The following is a 17,785-nucleotide window of genomic DNA, read 5'->3' as shown; positions in this document are numbered from 1 at the left end:
AAAAAATAGTAAATAGAGTAGTGAGGCAGAGACGGGCCTTCATCTCAAGTCCCAAAGGAATAAGGGAAAGGAATGGTAATGTGTGCAGAATTTTGAGCACGTGTATACAAATCATTTATGATGTAAAATAAATCCTCTGCCTGAAGTAGGGAATCTTCCAGAAGTTGCTCACCTTAATTGTAATTGCTATTCCAGCAACCATTCCTCCTCCACCTACAGGTACCACCAGTGCATCCACCAAAGGAACCTTTAGTGAAAAGAATATAAACTGTAAATGGGCCTATTAGTAAGCAATTTTATATTTAATGTGTACATATAAAATAATTGAATATAGCCCAACAGCTTTACCAGTAGCTAACCAGGAAGAACTCGGCTACTTTACCTGGTTCAGCACTTCCAGGGCAATTGTCCCTTGTCCAGCTATCACTGCAGGCTCCTGGTTGGGATGTACCATGATGCCTTCTGTTTCTTCTGTAACTCTTTTTGCAACATTTTCTCTGGACTGAAAGTACATTAATTTAGTTTAATTGATTTGTATTTAATAGAGTCCCCAACAAGTTCCGTTTGGTCATTCAACATTTTATTGACCATCTACTTTTTTCAGACTTTGTTCAGGTACTAGAGATATATATGTTAATAAACAAAATATCTCTGCCCTCAAGGGGGTTATATGGTAGAGATGGGGGAAGTAAATATATGGTATGTCTAAGTGCAATGGAGTAAAATGAAGGAATTTATTTCATATAGGGTAGCCAAGAAGAGCCTCTAGTAAAGTGACATTTTAAAAGATCTGAACAAGTGCTGTGGATGTCTAGAATATTCCAGGGAGGGGGTAACAGTGCAAAGACTACAAAGTAGGAGTGCTTGGCCTTTCTGAGGAACAGCTGTAAAGGTTAGTATGGCTGGCACAGAGAGGGCAAGAGAAGTAATAGAATATGAGGTCAAGGCTGGGTGCAGTGGCTCATGCCTATAATCCCAGCACTCTGGGAGGCCAAGGTGGGCGAATCACTTCAGGTCAGGAGTTCAAGACCAGCCTTGCCAACACGGCGAAACCCTGTCTCTACTAAAAATACAAAAATTAGCCAGGTGTGGTGACGCGTGCCTGTAATCCCAGCTACTCTGGTGGCTGAGGCATGAGAATCTCTTGAACCCAGGAAACAGGCTGCTGTGAGCTGAGATCGAACTACTGCACTGCAGCCTGGGTTGGACAGAGCGAGACCCTGTCTCAATAAAAGAAGATGAGGGGCTGGCCGCGGTGGCTTACACCTATAATCCCAGCACTTTGGGAGGCCAAGGCAGGTGGAACATGAGGTCAGGAGTTCGAGGCCAGCCTGGCCAATATGGTGAAACCCTGTCTCTACTAAAGAATCAAAAATTAGCTGGGTGTGGTGACACACGCCTGTAGTCCCAGCTACTCGGGAGGCTGAGGCAGAAGAATTGCTTGAACCCGGGAGGCGGAGGTTGCAGTGAGCAGAGATCGTGCCATTGCACACCAGCCTGGGTGACAGAGGGAGATTCTGTCTCAAAAGAAAAAAAAAAAAAAGATGAGGTCAAAAACATAGGAATGTTTGAGTTCATCCAGGGCTTAGATGATTGCAAGAACTCTGGTTTCCACTGTGTATGAGATGGGAAACCAACAGAAAATTTTGACTTGAAAAGAGACGAGTTCTGACTTTGTTAAATGGAGAGCTCTGGTTGCTCAAAAAACCCTATAGTGGGGCAAGGGTGGATGCAGTGAGACCAGTTTGGCTACTGAATTGAATATAGGTGAGAATTGATGTTGGTTTGAATCAGGGTGGTTAACGGTAGACACAGAAGCAGTTGTGTTATGGAAGTATGTTGAAAGCAGACTGAGATTTGGATGTGGGGATATGAGAGGGTTATCAAAGATGATTCCTGGCTGTGTGCAGTGGGTCACGCCTGTGAGCCTAGCATTTTGGGAGGACAAGGTGGGAGGATTGCTTGAGCCCAGGGGTTTGAGACCAGCCTGGGCAACCGTGAGACCCTGTCTACAAAAAATAAAGGAATTAGGTGTGGTGGCATGCACCTGTAGTCCTAGCTACTCAACAGGCTGAGGCAGGAGGATCCCACAACATAGGAAGGCTCCATCTCTAACAAAAAAAAAATTTTTTTTCAGAAACACAAAGATGACTCCAACTTTTTTTGTTTGAGTAACTAGAAGAATAAAAATTGCCTTTTACTAAGATGAGAAACCCTGGAAGGGAAGAAATATAGGGAAGTAAGATCAGGAGTTTGGTTTTAGATGTAGTTTGAGATGCCTTTTAAGACATCAAGTGGGAAAGTTAGGTAGCTGTTGGATATAAAAGACGGCTGTTAAGGGGAGAGAAGTTGGAGTTGTTAGACCATAGGTAATAATTTAAGCAATGAGACTAATGAGATCTTGTGAGTGTAGATAGAGAAAAGGTTGAGCATGTAACAGAAATAAAGAGGAAACCACAAAGGAGGCTGAGAAGGAGCAGCCGGTAAGGTAGAAAGAGCCATTGGTCAAATGAAAGCTGTTAAGGTGGTACCAAACACTGCTCTCCTTACCTCATCACTAGGTTCACAGTATACAATTGACGCTCCGTAGGCTTGTATTGCAAGTTTTTTACAGTCTGGAGCTGTCTGGGGCACCACAATATAAGCAGGAATTCCTGGGAGAGGAAAACATGTTTGGTTACTACAAGTCAGGAGAATTTAGAACAGAAACTTATGTGGTCAGGTGTGGTGGCTCACGCCTGTAATCCCAGCACTTTGGGAGGCTGAGGCAGGTGGATCACGAGGTCAGGAGATCAAGACCATCCTGGCTAACACAGTGAAACCCCGTCTGTACTAAAAACAAAAAAAAAAACAAACATGTTCAGCCAGGTGTGGTGGCTCACGCCTGTAATCCTGGCACTTTGGGAGGCCAAGGCAGGTGGATTGCCTGAGCCCAGGAGTTCGAGACCAGCCTGGGCAACATGGTGAAATTAGTATTTTGTATTTGTAAAATAAAAAAAATTAGCCAGGTGTGGTGGTGTGCACCTGTAATCCCAGCTACTCAGGAGGCTGAGGCAGGAACCCAGGAGGCGGAGGCTCCAGTGAGCTGAGATCACGCCACTGCTTCCCAGCCTGGGTGACAGAGCAAAACTCTTGTTTTCAGAAAAAAAAAAAAAAAATTAAAAGAAACTGATGTTCATATTGCTTGCAATCAGATGGAGATTTCTTTGGAAAGTTACTTCCCAAAGCTATCATCACTTTCATGGAAATGAAGGACACTTTTCCCCTCCTTTCTGATGATCTACCCAGTACCTTGAGAAATCAAGTACCTTCCAGTTTGGCAGCATAGGTGAGAGCCTGGCCATGGTTTCCACTGCTGTGAGTAACAACAGCTTTCGGCTTCCCTTCTAAAGCATCAGGAACCAAGCTTCTGACGGCATTAAGAGCACCACGGATCTGAAAAAGAGGGATGGTGAATTCACATATTTGATTAAAACATTGTTTTGAAAAGCAAGGAGCTTTTCTAGATTTTCTATACTTAACATGCACATCCAATCTGTCACCAAATCTTATCGATTTACCTTCTAAATATCTTATGTGCATCTTTATTTTTTTATTTTTTGTTTTTTTGAGATGGAGTCTCTGTTACCCTGGCTGGAGTGCAGTGGCCCGATCTCAGCTCACTGCAACGTCCGCCTCCCCACACCGCACCTACCCCCAGGGTCGGGTTCAAGTGATTCTCCTGCCTCAGCCTCCCAAGTAGCTGGGATTATAGGCCCCTGCCACCAAGCCTGGCTAAATTTTTTTTTTTTAAGACCTAGTCTCGCTCTGTTGTCACCCAGGCTGGAGTGCAGTGCTGCAATCTTGGATCACTGCAAGCTCCACTTCCTAGGTTCACACCAATCTCCTGCCTCAGCCTCCTGAGTAGCTGGGACTACAGGTGCCCACCACCATGCCCGGCTAATTTTTTTGAATTTTTAGTAGAGACGGGGTTTCCCTGTGTTACCCAGGATGGTCTCGATCTCCTGACCTCGTGATCCACCTGCCTCAGTCCCACAAAGTGCTGGGATTACATGCGTGAGCCTCTGCGCCCGGCCTTTTTCATTTTTATTTATTTATTTATTTTTGAGATGGAGTCTTGCTGTATCGCTCATGCTGGAGTGCGTGGTGCAATCTCAGCTCACTGCAACCTCCGCCTTCTGGGTTCAAGTGATTCTCCTGCCTCAGCCTCCCAAGCAGCTGGCATTACAGGTCCTGGCACCAAGACCGGCTCATTTTGTATTTTTAGTAGAAAGGGTTTCACCAAGGCTGGGCACTGTGGCTCATGCCTGTAATCCCAGCACTTTGGGAGGCCAAGGCGGGCGGATCACGAGGTCAGGAGATCAAGACCATGCTGGCTAACACAGTGAAACCCCATCTCTACCAAAAATACAAAAAGAAATTAGCCAGGCATGGTGGTGGGCACCTGTAGTCCCAGCTACTCGGGAGGCTGAGGCAGGAGAATGGCGTGAACCTGGAAGGCAGAGCTTGCAGTGAGCTGAGATGGTGCCACTGCACTCCAGCCTAGGGGAGAGAGCGAGACTCCTTCTCCAAACAAAACAAAATGAAAAAGCGTTTCATCATGTTGGTCAGGTTGGTCTCTAACTCCTGACCTCAGATGATCTACCTGCTTCAGCCTCCCGTAGTGCTGGGATTACAGGTGTGAGCCACTGTGCCTGGCATATATTTGTATTTTTTGTAGACAGGGTTTTGCCCTGTGGCCCAGGCTTAGATCTTTTATATTCATAATGTATCCATGTGTAGCAAGTTGATAACAGTGAATGCTTAAACTTGGGTCATATACAGAGTGATCACAGTTTCCAGTTTGCCTACAACAGTTTGGGTGTCTCAGTTTAGACATTTCAGGTTGCTTCGTTTAGTCTGAAACATGTCCTAGTTTGGATAATAAATTATGTCTTAGTTTAGACGGTAAGTGATGTTATATATAATAAAGTCATGCTTTCCTTAAGGATGGGGATATGTTTTGAGAAATGCATGATTTGGCAATGTCATCATTGTATGTGCATCAGAGTGTACTTTTATACAAACCCAGCTGTTACAGCCTATTGCTCCTAGGCTGCAAACCCTGTGTAGCATGTTACTGTACTGAATACTGCAGGCAGCTATAACACAATGACAAGTATTTCTGTATCTAAACACAGAAACAGTACAGTAAATGTATGGTATTATAACCTTATGGGGCCAAGGACCACCATCATATAGGTGGTCTGTCATTGACTGAAACGTTATGTAGCCCATGACTGTATTTTATGTATATACTATATATATACACATACATATGATATATAAAAATTACTTGGATAGTTATATATATGATCTTAATTACAAGGATTCTGTGACTGTGTAAAGTGGCTTATCAACACTATGATGCTAGGTAAAACAAGAACTTGAAAGGAAAATTTCTGTAACCTTTTTTCCAACCATATAAAGGCATTAATTTACTTCTCTGCCTGTCTCATTGGGTGGTCACAATCAAATTGATATGTGAAGGGGTTTGAAAACAAACATGGTACGCTGAGAAAAAGGATTGTTACCTTAAAAGATCCTGTCTTCTGGAAGAGCTCACATTTGAAGAAAAGATTGCGCCCTGTTAGTTGATTCAAAATGGAGCTTGTTAGCACTGGTGTGAGGTGGATAGAATCTCGAATGTTGATATGAGCTTTTTCAACATCAGCAAAGGAGATGCAGTACTGAGCACACATGGTTCTGAAACCCAGGAATAAGAAAGGGGTCAAAGCAAAGTCCGAGACAATATGTTTATTTTTTTTTTTTTATTTTTTTTTTTTTTGAGACGGAGTCTCGCGCTGTCGCCCAGGCTGGAGTGCAGTGGCCGGATCTCAGCTCACTGCAAGCTCCGCCTCCCGGGTTCCCGCCATTCTCCGGCCTCAGCCTCCCGAGTAGCTGGGACTACAGGCGCCGCCACCTCGCCCGGCTATTTTTTGTATTTCTTAGTAGAGACGGGGTTTCACCGTGTTAGCCTGGATGGTCTCGATCTCCTGACCTTGTGATCCGCCCATCTCGGCCTCCCAAAGTGCTGGGATTACAGGCTTGAGCCACCGCGCCCGGCCGACAATATGTTTATTGAAGAGATTTTGAAAATATGTAACAGAATAGACCTGGGGCCTGTGGTGTCATGTGGAAACTCTCCATTACTAGAGTGCCAGAATTTCTCTAAAAGATATTTGACTTGAAAGCTGAACGAAGCTTTTCTGGTGAAGCTTTGAGGGAAGTTAACTGATGATGATTACAGAAGGCTAAAGCCCATTCCCCCCCACACCACCCATCTCTTAGCACTGTTGGCACTGCCACTGGTCTCCACCTTCCTTTTTTTTTCCTTTTCTTTGAGACGGAGTCTTGCTCTGGAGCCCAGGCTGGAGTGCAGTGGCATGATCTCGGCTCACTGCAACCTCCACCTCCCAGGTCCCGGTTCAAGCAATTCTCCTGCCTCAGCCTCCCGAGTAGCTGGGATTACAGGAATGTGCCATTGTGCCCAGCTAATTTTTGTATTTTTAGTAGAGACAGGGTTTCACCATGTTGGCCAGGCTGGTCTTGAATGTCTGACCTCATGATCCACCTGCCTTGGCCTCCCAAAGTGTTGGGATTACAGGCGTGAGCCACTGTGCCCAGCTCCACCTTTCTTTTAATCATTGTTATGAAGCTACTTGAATGAACTGGATTCAATTTTTATGTTATTTTTAATTTATAAATTTAGTTTTTAGTAAACATTTAATAAATTGTTTATTGATACAGAAAAAATAGCTAGACTTTTCCATTTAAATAACTATGTTCATTTTCTTTATTTCCCTCTGCATTTGCTTTTTTTGTTTTTTGAGATGTTGCCCAGGCTGGAGTGCACTGGTGCAATCCTGGCTCACCACAACCTCTGCCTCCTGGGTTCAAGCGATTCTCCTGCCTCAGCCTCCCGAGTAGCTGAGATTACAGGCATGTGCCACCACACCCAGCTAATTTTGTATTTTTAATAGAGATAGGTTTCTCCATGTTGGTCAGGCTGGTCTCGAACTCCCGACCTCAGGTGATCCGCCCGCCTCGGACTCCCAAAGTGCTGGGATTAGAGGCGTGAGCCACCGCACCCAACTCCTTCTGCATTTTTTTTTCTTTTTTTTTTTTTTTGAGACGGAGTCTCACTCTGTCGCCCAGGCTGGAGTGCAGTGGCCGGATCTCAGCTCACTGCAAGCTCCGCCTCCCGGGTTCCCGCCATTCTCCTGCCTCAGCCTCCCGAGTAGCTGGGACTACAGGCGCCCGCCGCCTCGCCCAGCTAGTTTTTTGCATTTTTTAGTAGAGACGGGGTTTCACCGGGTTAGCCAGGATGGTCTCGATCTCCTGACCTCGTGATCAGCCCGTCTCGGCCTCCCAAAGTGCTGGGATTACAGGCTTGAGCCACCGCGCCCGGCCTCCTTCTGCATTCTCAATACACATTACATAATAGTTAAAGCAAGCATTTTGTTTACTCCTACTACATTTGGCTCAGTTTATTTACAATTTTCATAATTATAATTTTCAATAACTACATTAAGCTTCCACTTTCCACTGTGTTTATTGTAGTAGTTAAATATGAAGTTCCTCTATTTTTTCCTTATTACAAAAGAATCTATCTTTATTAGAAAACCGAGTTAATCTGAAAATACAGAGATACAAAAAGAACATGAAAATAGACAGTAAACCTTCCTACTTTAAGACAGTTGCTATCTAGTGGTTTACCTTTCCAGGCCCAACTACATGTGAAGACAAAACTCTTTGGTAGGTTTGGTAACTTGTTTTTATCGGACAATAATATGAATATCAGTGAATCTCATCAGTGAGTGCATTTATCCACCTTTTTTTTTTTTGAGATGGAGTTTCGCTTTGTCACCCAGACTAGAGTGCAGTGGCATGATTGCGGCTCACTGCAACCTCCGCCTCCCGGGTTCAAGCAGTTGTCCTGCCTCAACCTCCGGAGTTGCTGGGACTACAGGTACCCACCACCACACCCAGCTAATTTTTATATTTTTAGTAGAGGTGGGGTTTCACTATGTTGGCCAGGCTGGTCTCTTAACTCCTGACCTCAGGCAATCCACCTGCCTCAGCCTCCCAAAGTGCTGGGATTACAGGCGTGAGCCACCGTGCCCAGCTTTATCCAACTTTTAAAATGACAAAAATACAGTAATTTAGCTGGGTGCAGTGACACATGCTGGTAGTCCCCTCTACTTGGAAGGCTGAGGTAGGAGGCTTGCTTGAGCCCAGGAGTGTGTTATGATCATGCCTAGGAATAGCCACTGTATTGTGGCCTGGGCAACCGTAAGCAAGACCCTGTCTCTTAAAAAAGAAAAAATCATAATTTTAAGTTTACATAGCTCAAATGAACATTTGGATTTCCTTTTGTTGTTGTTGGCTGTAAGAACGATGTAATGAATAGCCTTGTTGCAAGATTTTTGTGTACCTCCCTCAGTCCTTAGGGTAGATTTCACCAAATGGTATTTTGTATCAAAAGGCATGCACATTTCTTTTTTTTTTTTTTTTTTTTTTTTTTTGAGACGGAGTCTCGCTCTGTCGCCCAGGCTGGAGTGCAGTGGCCGGATCTCAGCTCACTGCAAGCTCCGCCTCCCGGGTTCACGCCATTCTCCGTCCTCAGCCTCCAGAGTAGCTGGGACTACAGGCGCCCGCCACCTCGCCCAGCTAGTTTTTTGTATTTCTTAATAGAGACGGGGTTTCACCGTGTTAGCCAGGATGGTCTCGATCTCCTGACCTCGTGATCCGCCCGTCTCGGCCTCCCAAAGTGCTGGGATTACAGGCTTGAGCCACCGCGCCCGGCCGAGGCATGCACATTTCTAAGACATGATACCCACTGCCAAACTGATCTCCAGAAGGGTCCTATATTACATCAATTTGTACTCTCAACAACAATTTTAATGGAATGTTTATTTTCCTTCATTCTTTCTATATCATTTTTGTGCCACTTTAATTATGTCTAGTAGTAGTTTTATTTTTGATACGGAATCTCGCCCTGTTGCCCAGGCTGGAGTGCAGTGCTGGGATCTTGGCTCACTGCAACCTCCGCCTCCCAAGTTCAAGTGATTCTCCTGCCTCAGCCTCCCAAGTAGCTGGGACTACAGGTGCCTGCCACCACACCCGGCTAATTTTTTGTATTTTTAGTAGATACGGGGTTTCACCATGTTAGCCAGGATTGTCTCCATCTCCTGACTTCGTGACGGGCCCGCCTCAGCCTCCCAAAGTGCTGAGATTACAGGCGTGAGCCACTGCGCCTGGCAATGTCTAGTAGTTTTAATTTACATTAATTACTAGTGATCAAACTTTTTTTTTTTTTTTTTGGAGACGGAGTCTTGCTCTGTCTCCCAGGCTGGAGTGCAGTGGCGCGGATCTCGGCTCACTGCAAGCTCCGCCTCCCGGGTTCACGCCATTCTCCTGCCTCAGCCTCCCAAGTAGCTGGGACTACAGGCGCCCACCACCATGCCCGGCTAATTTTTTTTTGTTTGTATTTTAGTAGAGACGGGGTTTCACCGTGTTAGCCAGGATGGTCTCAATCTCCTGACCTTGTGATCCGCCCATCTCGGCCTCCCAAAGTGCTGGGATTACAGGCGTGAGCCACTGCGCCCAGCCGACTCAGTATTTTTTAATGTCAATTATGCCCCCTCGGCTGGGCACAGTGGCAGGAAGATTGCTTAAACCCAAGAGTTCAAGGCTGCCGTGAGTTATGATTGCACCACTGCAAAAGCAAGACCCTGTCTATTAAAAAACAAAACAAAACAAAACAAAACAAAAAACAAGAGAGCAAAAAATAGTTGGCTGGGCGTGGTGGCTCATGCCTGTAATCCCAGCACTTTTGGAGGCCAAAGCGAGTGGATTACCTGAGGTCAGGAGTTCAAGACCAGAATGACTAACATGGTGAAATCCCATCTCCATTAAAAAAACAAAAATTAGTGGGAGTGGTGGCATGCGCCTGTAGTCCCAGGTACTAGGGAGGCTGAGGCAGAAAAATTGCTTGAACCTGGAAGGCAAAGGTTGCAGTGAGCCGAGATAGTTCCACTGCACTCCAGCCTGGGCGACAAAGTGAGACTCTGTCTCAAAAAACACAACAAAAAATCCCAAAAAACCATGCCAGGCCTGAAGACTCAATATTTTTATGAATAAATGTCAATTATGCCCCCTTGGCAGGGTGCAGTGGCTCATACCTGTAATCTCAGCACTTTAGGTGGCCAAGGCAGGTGGACTGCTTGAGCTCAGGAGTTCAAGACCAGCCTGGGCAACATGTTGAAACCCTGTCTCTACCAAACATACAAAAATTAGCTGTGCACGTGGCAGGCGCCTGCAGTGGTAATTCTATGATAAACAGTATGGTACTTCCTCAAAAAATTGAACATTGAATCATCCTATGATCTAGCAACTCCATTCCTACATGTGGACCCTGTCTCTCAATAACAACAACAAAACCCAAAATACAAAACACCCACTATCAAAAATGAGATATGTTTTGGAGGTTGTAAATAGTTAGTCCTCTTAGTTGCAAGTGATAGAACCTCAATCTGAACTACCTTAGTAGGCACAAGGTGAAGGTGTTGAGATTTACTAGCTCATGGAATCCATGAAGAGTTGAATAAACCATGGTAATGGGAGGAATATGAAGCTTCAGGAACAACTGGAACCAGAGATTTGAGAGTTTCCCAGACTCTTAGTCTCTCACCTCTGCTGCTTTCTGCATGTCGGCTTCTTTTTCACTGCAGGCGAGTTGGTTCCATATGGAACCAACTGACACATGGCTGCTGACAGCTCGTATGTTTTACATTTTATGGCTTCCACACTGGAGGCAAATTTTCTTTCTCAGTTTCAGTTCAAAAAATTCTGGGTAAGGACTCTGGCCCATCTTGGCCCAGCACCAGTGGCCAGGGTATGAGGTCATTTAAGACAACAGTATGCAATAGTCAGAAGTATTTACATAAACATGAAAAAGAAACAGAATGAGATCTGTAACACAGTATCAGTTAGGTACATTTAAAACACATACATACATAAAATAACATTACATATTACTGAAAGATACATGTATATTCAAAGACATATATCAAACACATTGGAGTGACTACCTAAGGAGGGAGAGAAAGAACATGAGTGGAAACTGGAATGAAGAGAAAAAAGATAAAATGAGAAAGGCCTTGTTAATGACAGTGTGGATAAATGAGTATGACTGGCTCAATTCTCTGCACCTGAGGGGAAAATAGCAAAATAAAGGAGTGATGGAGGAAAGAAAACAAAGAAAAGAAAAAGTTTTTTTGAGTGGGAGTAAGGGGCATTTTCCAAGTGAAAATAAAGGGGAGAATGCTGGGGAGATGATTCCATACATGTTCATTCCAGGAACAGAAGAGACACATCCTGATAGTGGATTGAATGGGGGAGAGGGGTGTGAAGAATAAATCCTGGGCCAGGCATGGTGGCTCACACCTGTATTCCCAACACTTTGGAAGGCCAAGGTGGGAAGATTGCCAGAGGCAAGGAGTTTGAGACCAGCCTGGGCAACACAGGGAAACCCTGACTCTACAAATTATTATTATTATTATTTTGAGATGGAGTTTCGCTCTTGTCGCCCAGGCTGGAGTGCAATGGCGCAATCAGGGCTCACTGCAACCTCCGCCTCCCGGATTCAAGCGATTCTCCTGCCTCAGCCTCCCAAGTAGCTGGGATTACAGGCATGTACCACTATACCTGGCTAATGTTTTCTATTTAGTAGGGATGGGGTTTCACCATGTTGGTCGGGCTGGTCTCAAACTCCTGACCTCAGGTGATCCACCTGCCTCAGGCTCCCAAAGTGCTGGGATTACAGGTGTGAGCCATCACACCCGGCCAAATTTTTTTTTTTTTTTGAGATGGAGTCTCACTCTGTCGCCAGGCTGGAGTGCAGTGGTGTGATCTTGGCTCACTGCAACCTCTGCTTCTTAGGTTCAAGTGATTCTCCTGCCTCGGTCTCCCAAGTAGCTGGGATTACAGGCACCCACCACCATGTCCAGCTAGTTTTTGTATTTTTAGTAGAGATGGGGTTTCACCATGTTGGCCAGGCTGGTCTCGAACTCCTGACCTCCAGTGATCTGCCCACCTTGGCCTACAGTGCTGGGATTACAGGTGAGGCACCGGCTTGAATAGCTTGAACCCAGCAGGTGGAGGTTGCAGTGAGCCGAGATCGCGCCACTGCATTCCATTCTGGGTGACAGAGCGAGACTCTGCCTCAAAAAAAAAAAAAAAAAAAAAAGGGAATAGTAATAACTACTCTTAGCAGATCTTCGAGGTCCCAAGTAATGGCCCACGGTACTTGTCTGGGCCTAAAATTGTTGTTTTTAAAAAAAATTCCAAATGCTTAGAATTTTTTGCTTAATTTTTGGTATTCATTTCTAATTTTATTACTTTGTGCTCAGTAAAAACGACCTGTAGAATTTTTACTTTTAGAAACTGAATTCAGGGCTGGGCGCGGTGGCTCACGCCTGTAATCCCAGCACTTCAGGAGGTTGAGGCGGGTGGATCACCTGAGGTCACGAGTCCGAGACCAGCCTGGTCAACAAGGTGAAACCCCATCTCTACTAAAAATACAAAAAATTAGCCGGGCATGGTGGTGGGCGCCTGTAATCCCAGCTACTCGGGAGGCTGAGGCAAGAGAATCACTTGAAACCAGGAAGCAAAGCAGGTTGAGGTGAGACAAGATTGTGCCACTGCACTCCAGCCTGGACAACAAGAGTGAAACTCCGTCTCAAACAACAAAAAACAAAAAACAAAAAAACTCAGCACCTTTCATTGTTACTCAGACCTAAATATGGTTGTCTTTCTTTTCATTTCTTTTTACCTGGTATTTCATGAATCCTTTAAATCTGAGAATTCAAAAATTTCCACCAACTTAGTAAATTTTCTTCTACTATTTGATTATTGCTCTTCTGCTGTCAGCTCTATTATCCCCTTCTGGAACTCATATTTAATTATTAATTTTTGGTACCCCTTCTCCATGTCTCCCATCTTTGTCTCTCAGTTTTTATCTATTATCTTTTCCTTCTGAGTTCAGGTAAATTTTCTTGAACTGGTTTAACTTTTGGCATATCTAATCTGCAGTTCACTGACACTGTTGCATTACATTGGCAGTGCCATTTGTCCTAAGAAAGTTTTCTTGTTTTCCATTATTTTTCCATCTTTAAAAAAAAAAAAAAATCATGCGATGGCCTCTCAAATTTCAATGTGAAACAGATTATTTTTTAACACTTCTTCCTATTTCTCTCAAAACTGGTGGCAAGCCGGGCGCGGTGGCTCAAGCCTGTAATCCCAGCACTTTGGGAGGCTGAGACGGGCGGATCACAAGGTCAGGAGATCGAGACCATCCTGGCTAACACGGTGAAACCCCGTCTCTACTAAAAAATACAAAAAAAAAACTAGCCGGGCGAGGTGGCGGGCGCCTGTGGTCCCAGCTACTCCGGAGGCTGAGGCAGGAGAATGGCGTAAACCCGGGAGGCGGAGCTTGCAGTGAGCTGAGATCCAGCCACTGCACTCCAGCCTGGGCGACAGAGCCAGACTCAGTCTCAAAAAAAAAAAAAAAAAACTGGTGGCAAAGGCTGTCAGTTGCCCTGACCACTCAAATGATTCCTCTTCTGAACTGTTGGATCTTTTCATCCATCTACTGACTTTCTTCTTATGCTTAACTTTCTGGTGACAAAATGTCACGTAAAAGGAACTGAAGGAGTTCTGTTAGAGGTTGTTGCAATCCCTTCGGCTCAGACTAAGGAATAATTGGTAACTATTCTGTGATGGGTGTGTTCTAAAGGCCTCTGGGGCTGTGAAGGAGCAACAGGTGGAGGCAGGCAGCCTTGGGGAAGGGAGCTTCACCTCTGCACAGTTCTCCAAAAAAAGGTTCAAGTACCAGTCTTCTGGTCTAGTTAAATTTTAAAGATGGGAAATTAAAATGTCAACCTGAGATCCAGAGCAGTATTTTTTTTCAAGAATCCACAGTGACACAGAAACTCCCAAATTGACTTTTTTTTTTTTTTGAGGCGGAGTCTCGCTCTGTAGGAGACTCCCGGGCTGGAGCGCAGTGGTGCGATCTCGGCTCACTGCAGCCTCCGCCTCCCGGGTTCAAGGGTTCAAGCGATCCGCCCGTCTCAGCCTCCCGAGTAGCCGGGATTACACGTCCCAAATCGACTTATATACCTCCTGATGTACTCCCTTCCACATGATTCCAACTATATCGTATGTATTTTTTTAAAAGTCAGGGGGCGGCCGGGCACAGTGGCTCACGCCTGTCATCCCAGCACTTTGGGAAGCCGAGGCGGGTGGATCACTTGAGGTCAGGAGTTCGAGACCAGCCTAGTGAAACCCGTCTCTACAAAAAATACAAAAATTGGCCGGGCTTGGCGTCGTGCACCTGTAGTCCCAGCTACTAGGGAGGCTGAGGCAGGAGGATCACTTGAATCCAGGAGGCGGAGGTTGCAGTGAGCCGAGATCGCGCCCCTGCACTCCAGCCTGGGCGACAGAGCGAGGCTCCGCCTCCAAAAAAAAAAAAAAAAAAAGGGAATAGTAATAACTACTCTTAGCAGATCTTCAAGGTCCCAAGTAATGGCCCGCGGGCTAGTCCGGGCCTGTGGCGGGCGAGCCCGGCCTAAGGTGTCCAGAGGAGCCCAGGCTGCGGGGTGTCTCTGTCAACCCGAGTCCCAGACTAGTACCAGTGTCCTCGGTGGCCACGACAGCAGCAACGGCAGCCACCGCCGCAAACGCCCGCCCGGCCAGGCAAGGCTCGGCCTAGCCTCACCTCAGCTCCCCGCCGCCGCGCCTCCAGCTCCAGCCTCCGCGAGCCTCCCCGGCTGCACCTCTGCGCACGCGCAGCGCCCGCCCGCCCCGCCCAGGCTCGCGCTCCGGTCCCGCCCCTCTGGAATCGGCGTCGGAAGCTTTTCCTCCCAGCGCGGCCACCGTCGTTCGGCCAGGCAGGGCGGGAGGGGGCGGGGAAAGGCTGGGAGGTGGGCGAGCGCGCGCGCCGCCCGTCTGTGGTGGTTTCCTGGCTGCGCGCGGCGGTGGCGGAGTAGCTACGGCTGTAGCAGCAGCCGCGAAGATGGCGGAAGGGCTGGAGCGTGTGCGGATCTCCGCGTCGGAGCTGCGCGGGATCCTGGCTACTCTGGCCCCGCAGGCCGGGAGCAGAGGTGAGTCGCGCCGCCCAGCTCCTGGGCTGGGCCTGCCCGCCCCGCCTCCCTCTCCTCCTCCCCTGCCTCCTCCCCGCTCGGCCCGCGGCTCCGGAGCCCCCGCCCCTTCCCCCGGCAGTAGGCGCTGGGGCCGCGGCGGACCCTCGCTGCCTTGCCTCTCCCGCGGGTCCGTGCGGGGTCGGGCTCGGCCAGTCCCGGCCGGCTCCGGGAGAGCCTGGCCCGAATTCCTGCCTCCACCCTCTTTTTCGCCGCGAAGGTGACTGTTCCCCTTTGCCCCAGCCCTCTCAGACCCGCCCGCGGATTCCCAGGCGTCGGGAGACACGGAAAGGAGTGGGGTCTGGTGGAGGCCCCGGGCGTATCGCTCTCCAGGCCGCCCTCCGCGGGCCTGCCCCGGCCACCGCTTTAGCGTCGGAGAGAAGGATTTGGGGAGAAAGGTTTAACAGCCTGCGACTTCCTTGCTGAACTTTTCCCCCCCAAGACAGGCTTCCGAAAGCTGCGCCATTGGAGGGATCCGGGACCTCTGACTACTCGGGTTTGGCCCTGGCATGTGTGGGAGCAGTTTTGATTAGAGAGAATGCTCAGTTTGCAAGTTAATTTCGAGTCTCCAGCCACGTCAGGAAAGTAAGAAAGATTCTAAGTGTCTCACCTCCCCTGCGTTAGGCAATAGAGTGGTGTAGAATGCTAGCTGTGATAGGTGGCTTCTCTAGGTTTGCGGCCAGTCTGTGAAATTGGTTTTTGTTGATTAAGAGAATTGGATGGTTAAGGCTGTTTTCTCCCGCTGCTCTAGAAGGTAGTAGGAAGAGCTCTCCCCATTCCTCCTCCCCCCACCCCCCACCAAGTTACAGAATGCCGAGGGTGAGGTATTCTTGGGTTAAACTGCTTTATCTTTGTGGATACTTCATGAATCTGCCTTTTAAACTTCTGAAAATAGTGAAGCACTTTCCTAAACCTGAGTCTCTTTTTTCAATAGTGAAGCACTATGCTAAACCTCAGTCTCTTTTTTTCCCGTTTTGTTACAGCTACAAAAAGTAAATGTACGTGCTAGAGCATATGATTCCTGTGGGCTTGTTTGCATTTATGTTTAGAGAGCAATACTAGGATTAAAAACGTTTTTATTGTTATTATTATTTTTCGAGACGGAGCCTCGCTTTGTCGCCCAGGCTGGAGTACAGTGGCGCGATTTCGGCTCACTGCAACCTCCGCCTCCCGGGTTCACACCACTCTCCTGACAGCCTCCGGAGTAGCTGGGACTACAGGCGCCCGCCACCACGCCCGGCTAATTTTTTGTATTTTTAGTAGAGACGGGGTTTCACCTTGTTAGCCAGGATGGTCTCGATCTCCTGACCTCGTGATCCACCCGCCTCCTGACCTCGTGATCCGCCTCTCTCGGCCTCCCAAAGTGCTGGGATTACAGGCATGAGTCGCCGCGCCCGGTCTATTATTATTTTTTTGAGGTAGGATCTCACTCTTTTGTGCAGGCTGGAGTGCAGTGGAGGGATCTCAGCTCACAGTAGCCTCCATCTCCTCTGCTCAAGTGATCCTCCCACCTTAGCCTTCCCAGTAGCTGGAATTACAGACCTGCACCACAACACCTGGGCTATTTTTTGTATGTTTTATAGAGACAGGGTTTTGCCATGTTGCCCACGCTGATCTTGAACTCCTGGCCTCAAGCAGCCCTCCTGCCTCATCCTCCCAAAGTGCTGGGATTATAGGCGTGAGCCACTGCACCTGGCCTATGCTTGGATTTTATATAGCATTCCATTTGTGTACTTGATAACATTCTCACGAATTCTGTCACTTTTCCACTGAAATGTTTAGTTACTTTTGTCAATGGTAATACTTAAAAAAAAATCCAGATACTTGCTTGTTATACTTGTTATCTTGTTATACTTGCTGTTCAGTAAGTTCATGGAGCTCAGAGAGTGGTTTCTTTTTTTTTTTTTTTTTTTTGAGATGGAGTCTCTCGCTCTGTCGCCCAGCCTGCAGTGCAGTGGCGTGATCTGGGCTCACTGCAAGCTCCACCTCCCGGGTTCACGCCATTCTCCTGCCTCAGCCTCCCAAGTAGCTGGGACTACAGGCACTCGCCACCATGCCCGGCTAATTTTTTGTGTTACTAGTAGAGATGGGGTTTCACCGTGTTAGCCAGGATGGTCTCGATCTGCTGACCTCATGATCTACCTGCCTTGGCCTCCCAAAGTGCTGGGATTACAGGTGTGAGCCACTGCTCCTGGCCGAGAGTGGTTTCTAAGGTCCTGTATTATTCTTAATTCTTGAGTTCCCAGTTCTTGGTATTTTGAGAGTATGTCACAATCTTTCCATCAGCATCCAGGGAAAGTTCCCTTATGGAACTTTTTTCTAATCATAATTCCATCATCACAGTAGCAGTTAGTGTCAGTATTCTAGTACGATAGTCTGAGCAGGAGTTTGGTAACTCTGCGAGCTACTCTCGGTGAGTTGGTGAGGATGGGTGAAGTTGAAGAATGTGGAAGGAACTGCTTACTGTTTAATTTACCAGCAGGTATGTTATTTGGTAATTGGTATCCTGAAGAAGAGAATTGTCCTGGTCAAGTTTAAAGTCG

General features: G+C 47.1%; 2 protein-coding genes across 11 annotated transcripts in view; one reads left to right on the top strand and one right to left on the bottom strand.

The window, feature by feature from the left end:
- The window catches only part of SRR (serine racemase), a 28,188-nt gene extending 13,202 nt beyond the window's left edge, over nucleotides 1–14,986 (bottom strand). Inside the window, exons 1-6 of one of the 5 annotated variants that reach the window (XM_003912079.4) lie at nucleotides 14,822–14,986; nucleotides 5,574–5,745; nucleotides 3,309–3,435; nucleotides 2,551–2,654; nucleotides 383–502; nucleotides 173–247 (exon numbers count right to left, since the gene is read on the bottom strand). In XM_003912079.4, the coding sequence (XP_003912128.1) occupies nucleotides 173–247; nucleotides 383–502; nucleotides 2,551–2,654; nucleotides 3,309–3,435; nucleotides 5,574–5,741 (594 nt within the window). In that variant the 5' untranslated portion in view covers nucleotides 5,742–5,745; nucleotides 14,822–14,986. Of the gene's footprint in view, nucleotides 1–172; nucleotides 248–382; nucleotides 503–2,550; nucleotides 2,655–3,308; nucleotides 3,436–5,573; nucleotides 5,795–6,115; nucleotides 6,375–10,735; nucleotides 11,556–14,735; nucleotides 14,756–14,821 lie in introns of those variants that run through there. The other 4 variants (XM_031657267.1, XM_031657268.1, XM_009189339.4 and 1 more) reach the window with 4 other exon arrangements.
- Nucleotides 14,987–15,018: 32 nt separating this feature from the next.
- Nucleotides 15,019–17,785, top strand: part of SMG6 (SMG6 nonsense mediated mRNA decay factor) — a 242,658-nt gene continuing 239,891 nt past the window's right edge. Inside the window, exons 1-2 of one of the 6 annotated variants that reach the window (XM_017950240.3) lie at nucleotides 15,092–15,206; nucleotides 15,685–15,827. Coding sequence is in view for 3 of the 6 variants with exons in the window: in XM_017950238.3 (XP_017805727.1) it covers nucleotides 15,119–15,206 (88 nt within the window). In the remaining 3 variants the exon portion in view is untranslated. Of the gene's footprint in view, nucleotides 15,207–15,230; nucleotides 15,463–15,684; nucleotides 15,828–17,388; nucleotides 17,725–17,785 lie in introns of those variants that run through there. The other 5 variants (XM_017950241.3, XM_017950238.3, XM_021928525.2 and 2 more) reach the window with 5 other exon arrangements.

Source organism: Papio anubis, chromosome 17 (assembly GCF_008728515.1).
Source record: "Papio anubis isolate 15944 chromosome 17, Panubis1.0, whole genome shotgun sequence".
NCBI classification, from domain to species: Eukaryota; Metazoa; Chordata; class Mammalia; order Primates; family Cercopithecidae; genus Papio; species Papio anubis.
This window is presented reverse-complemented; position numbering and strand designations above follow the sequence as displayed.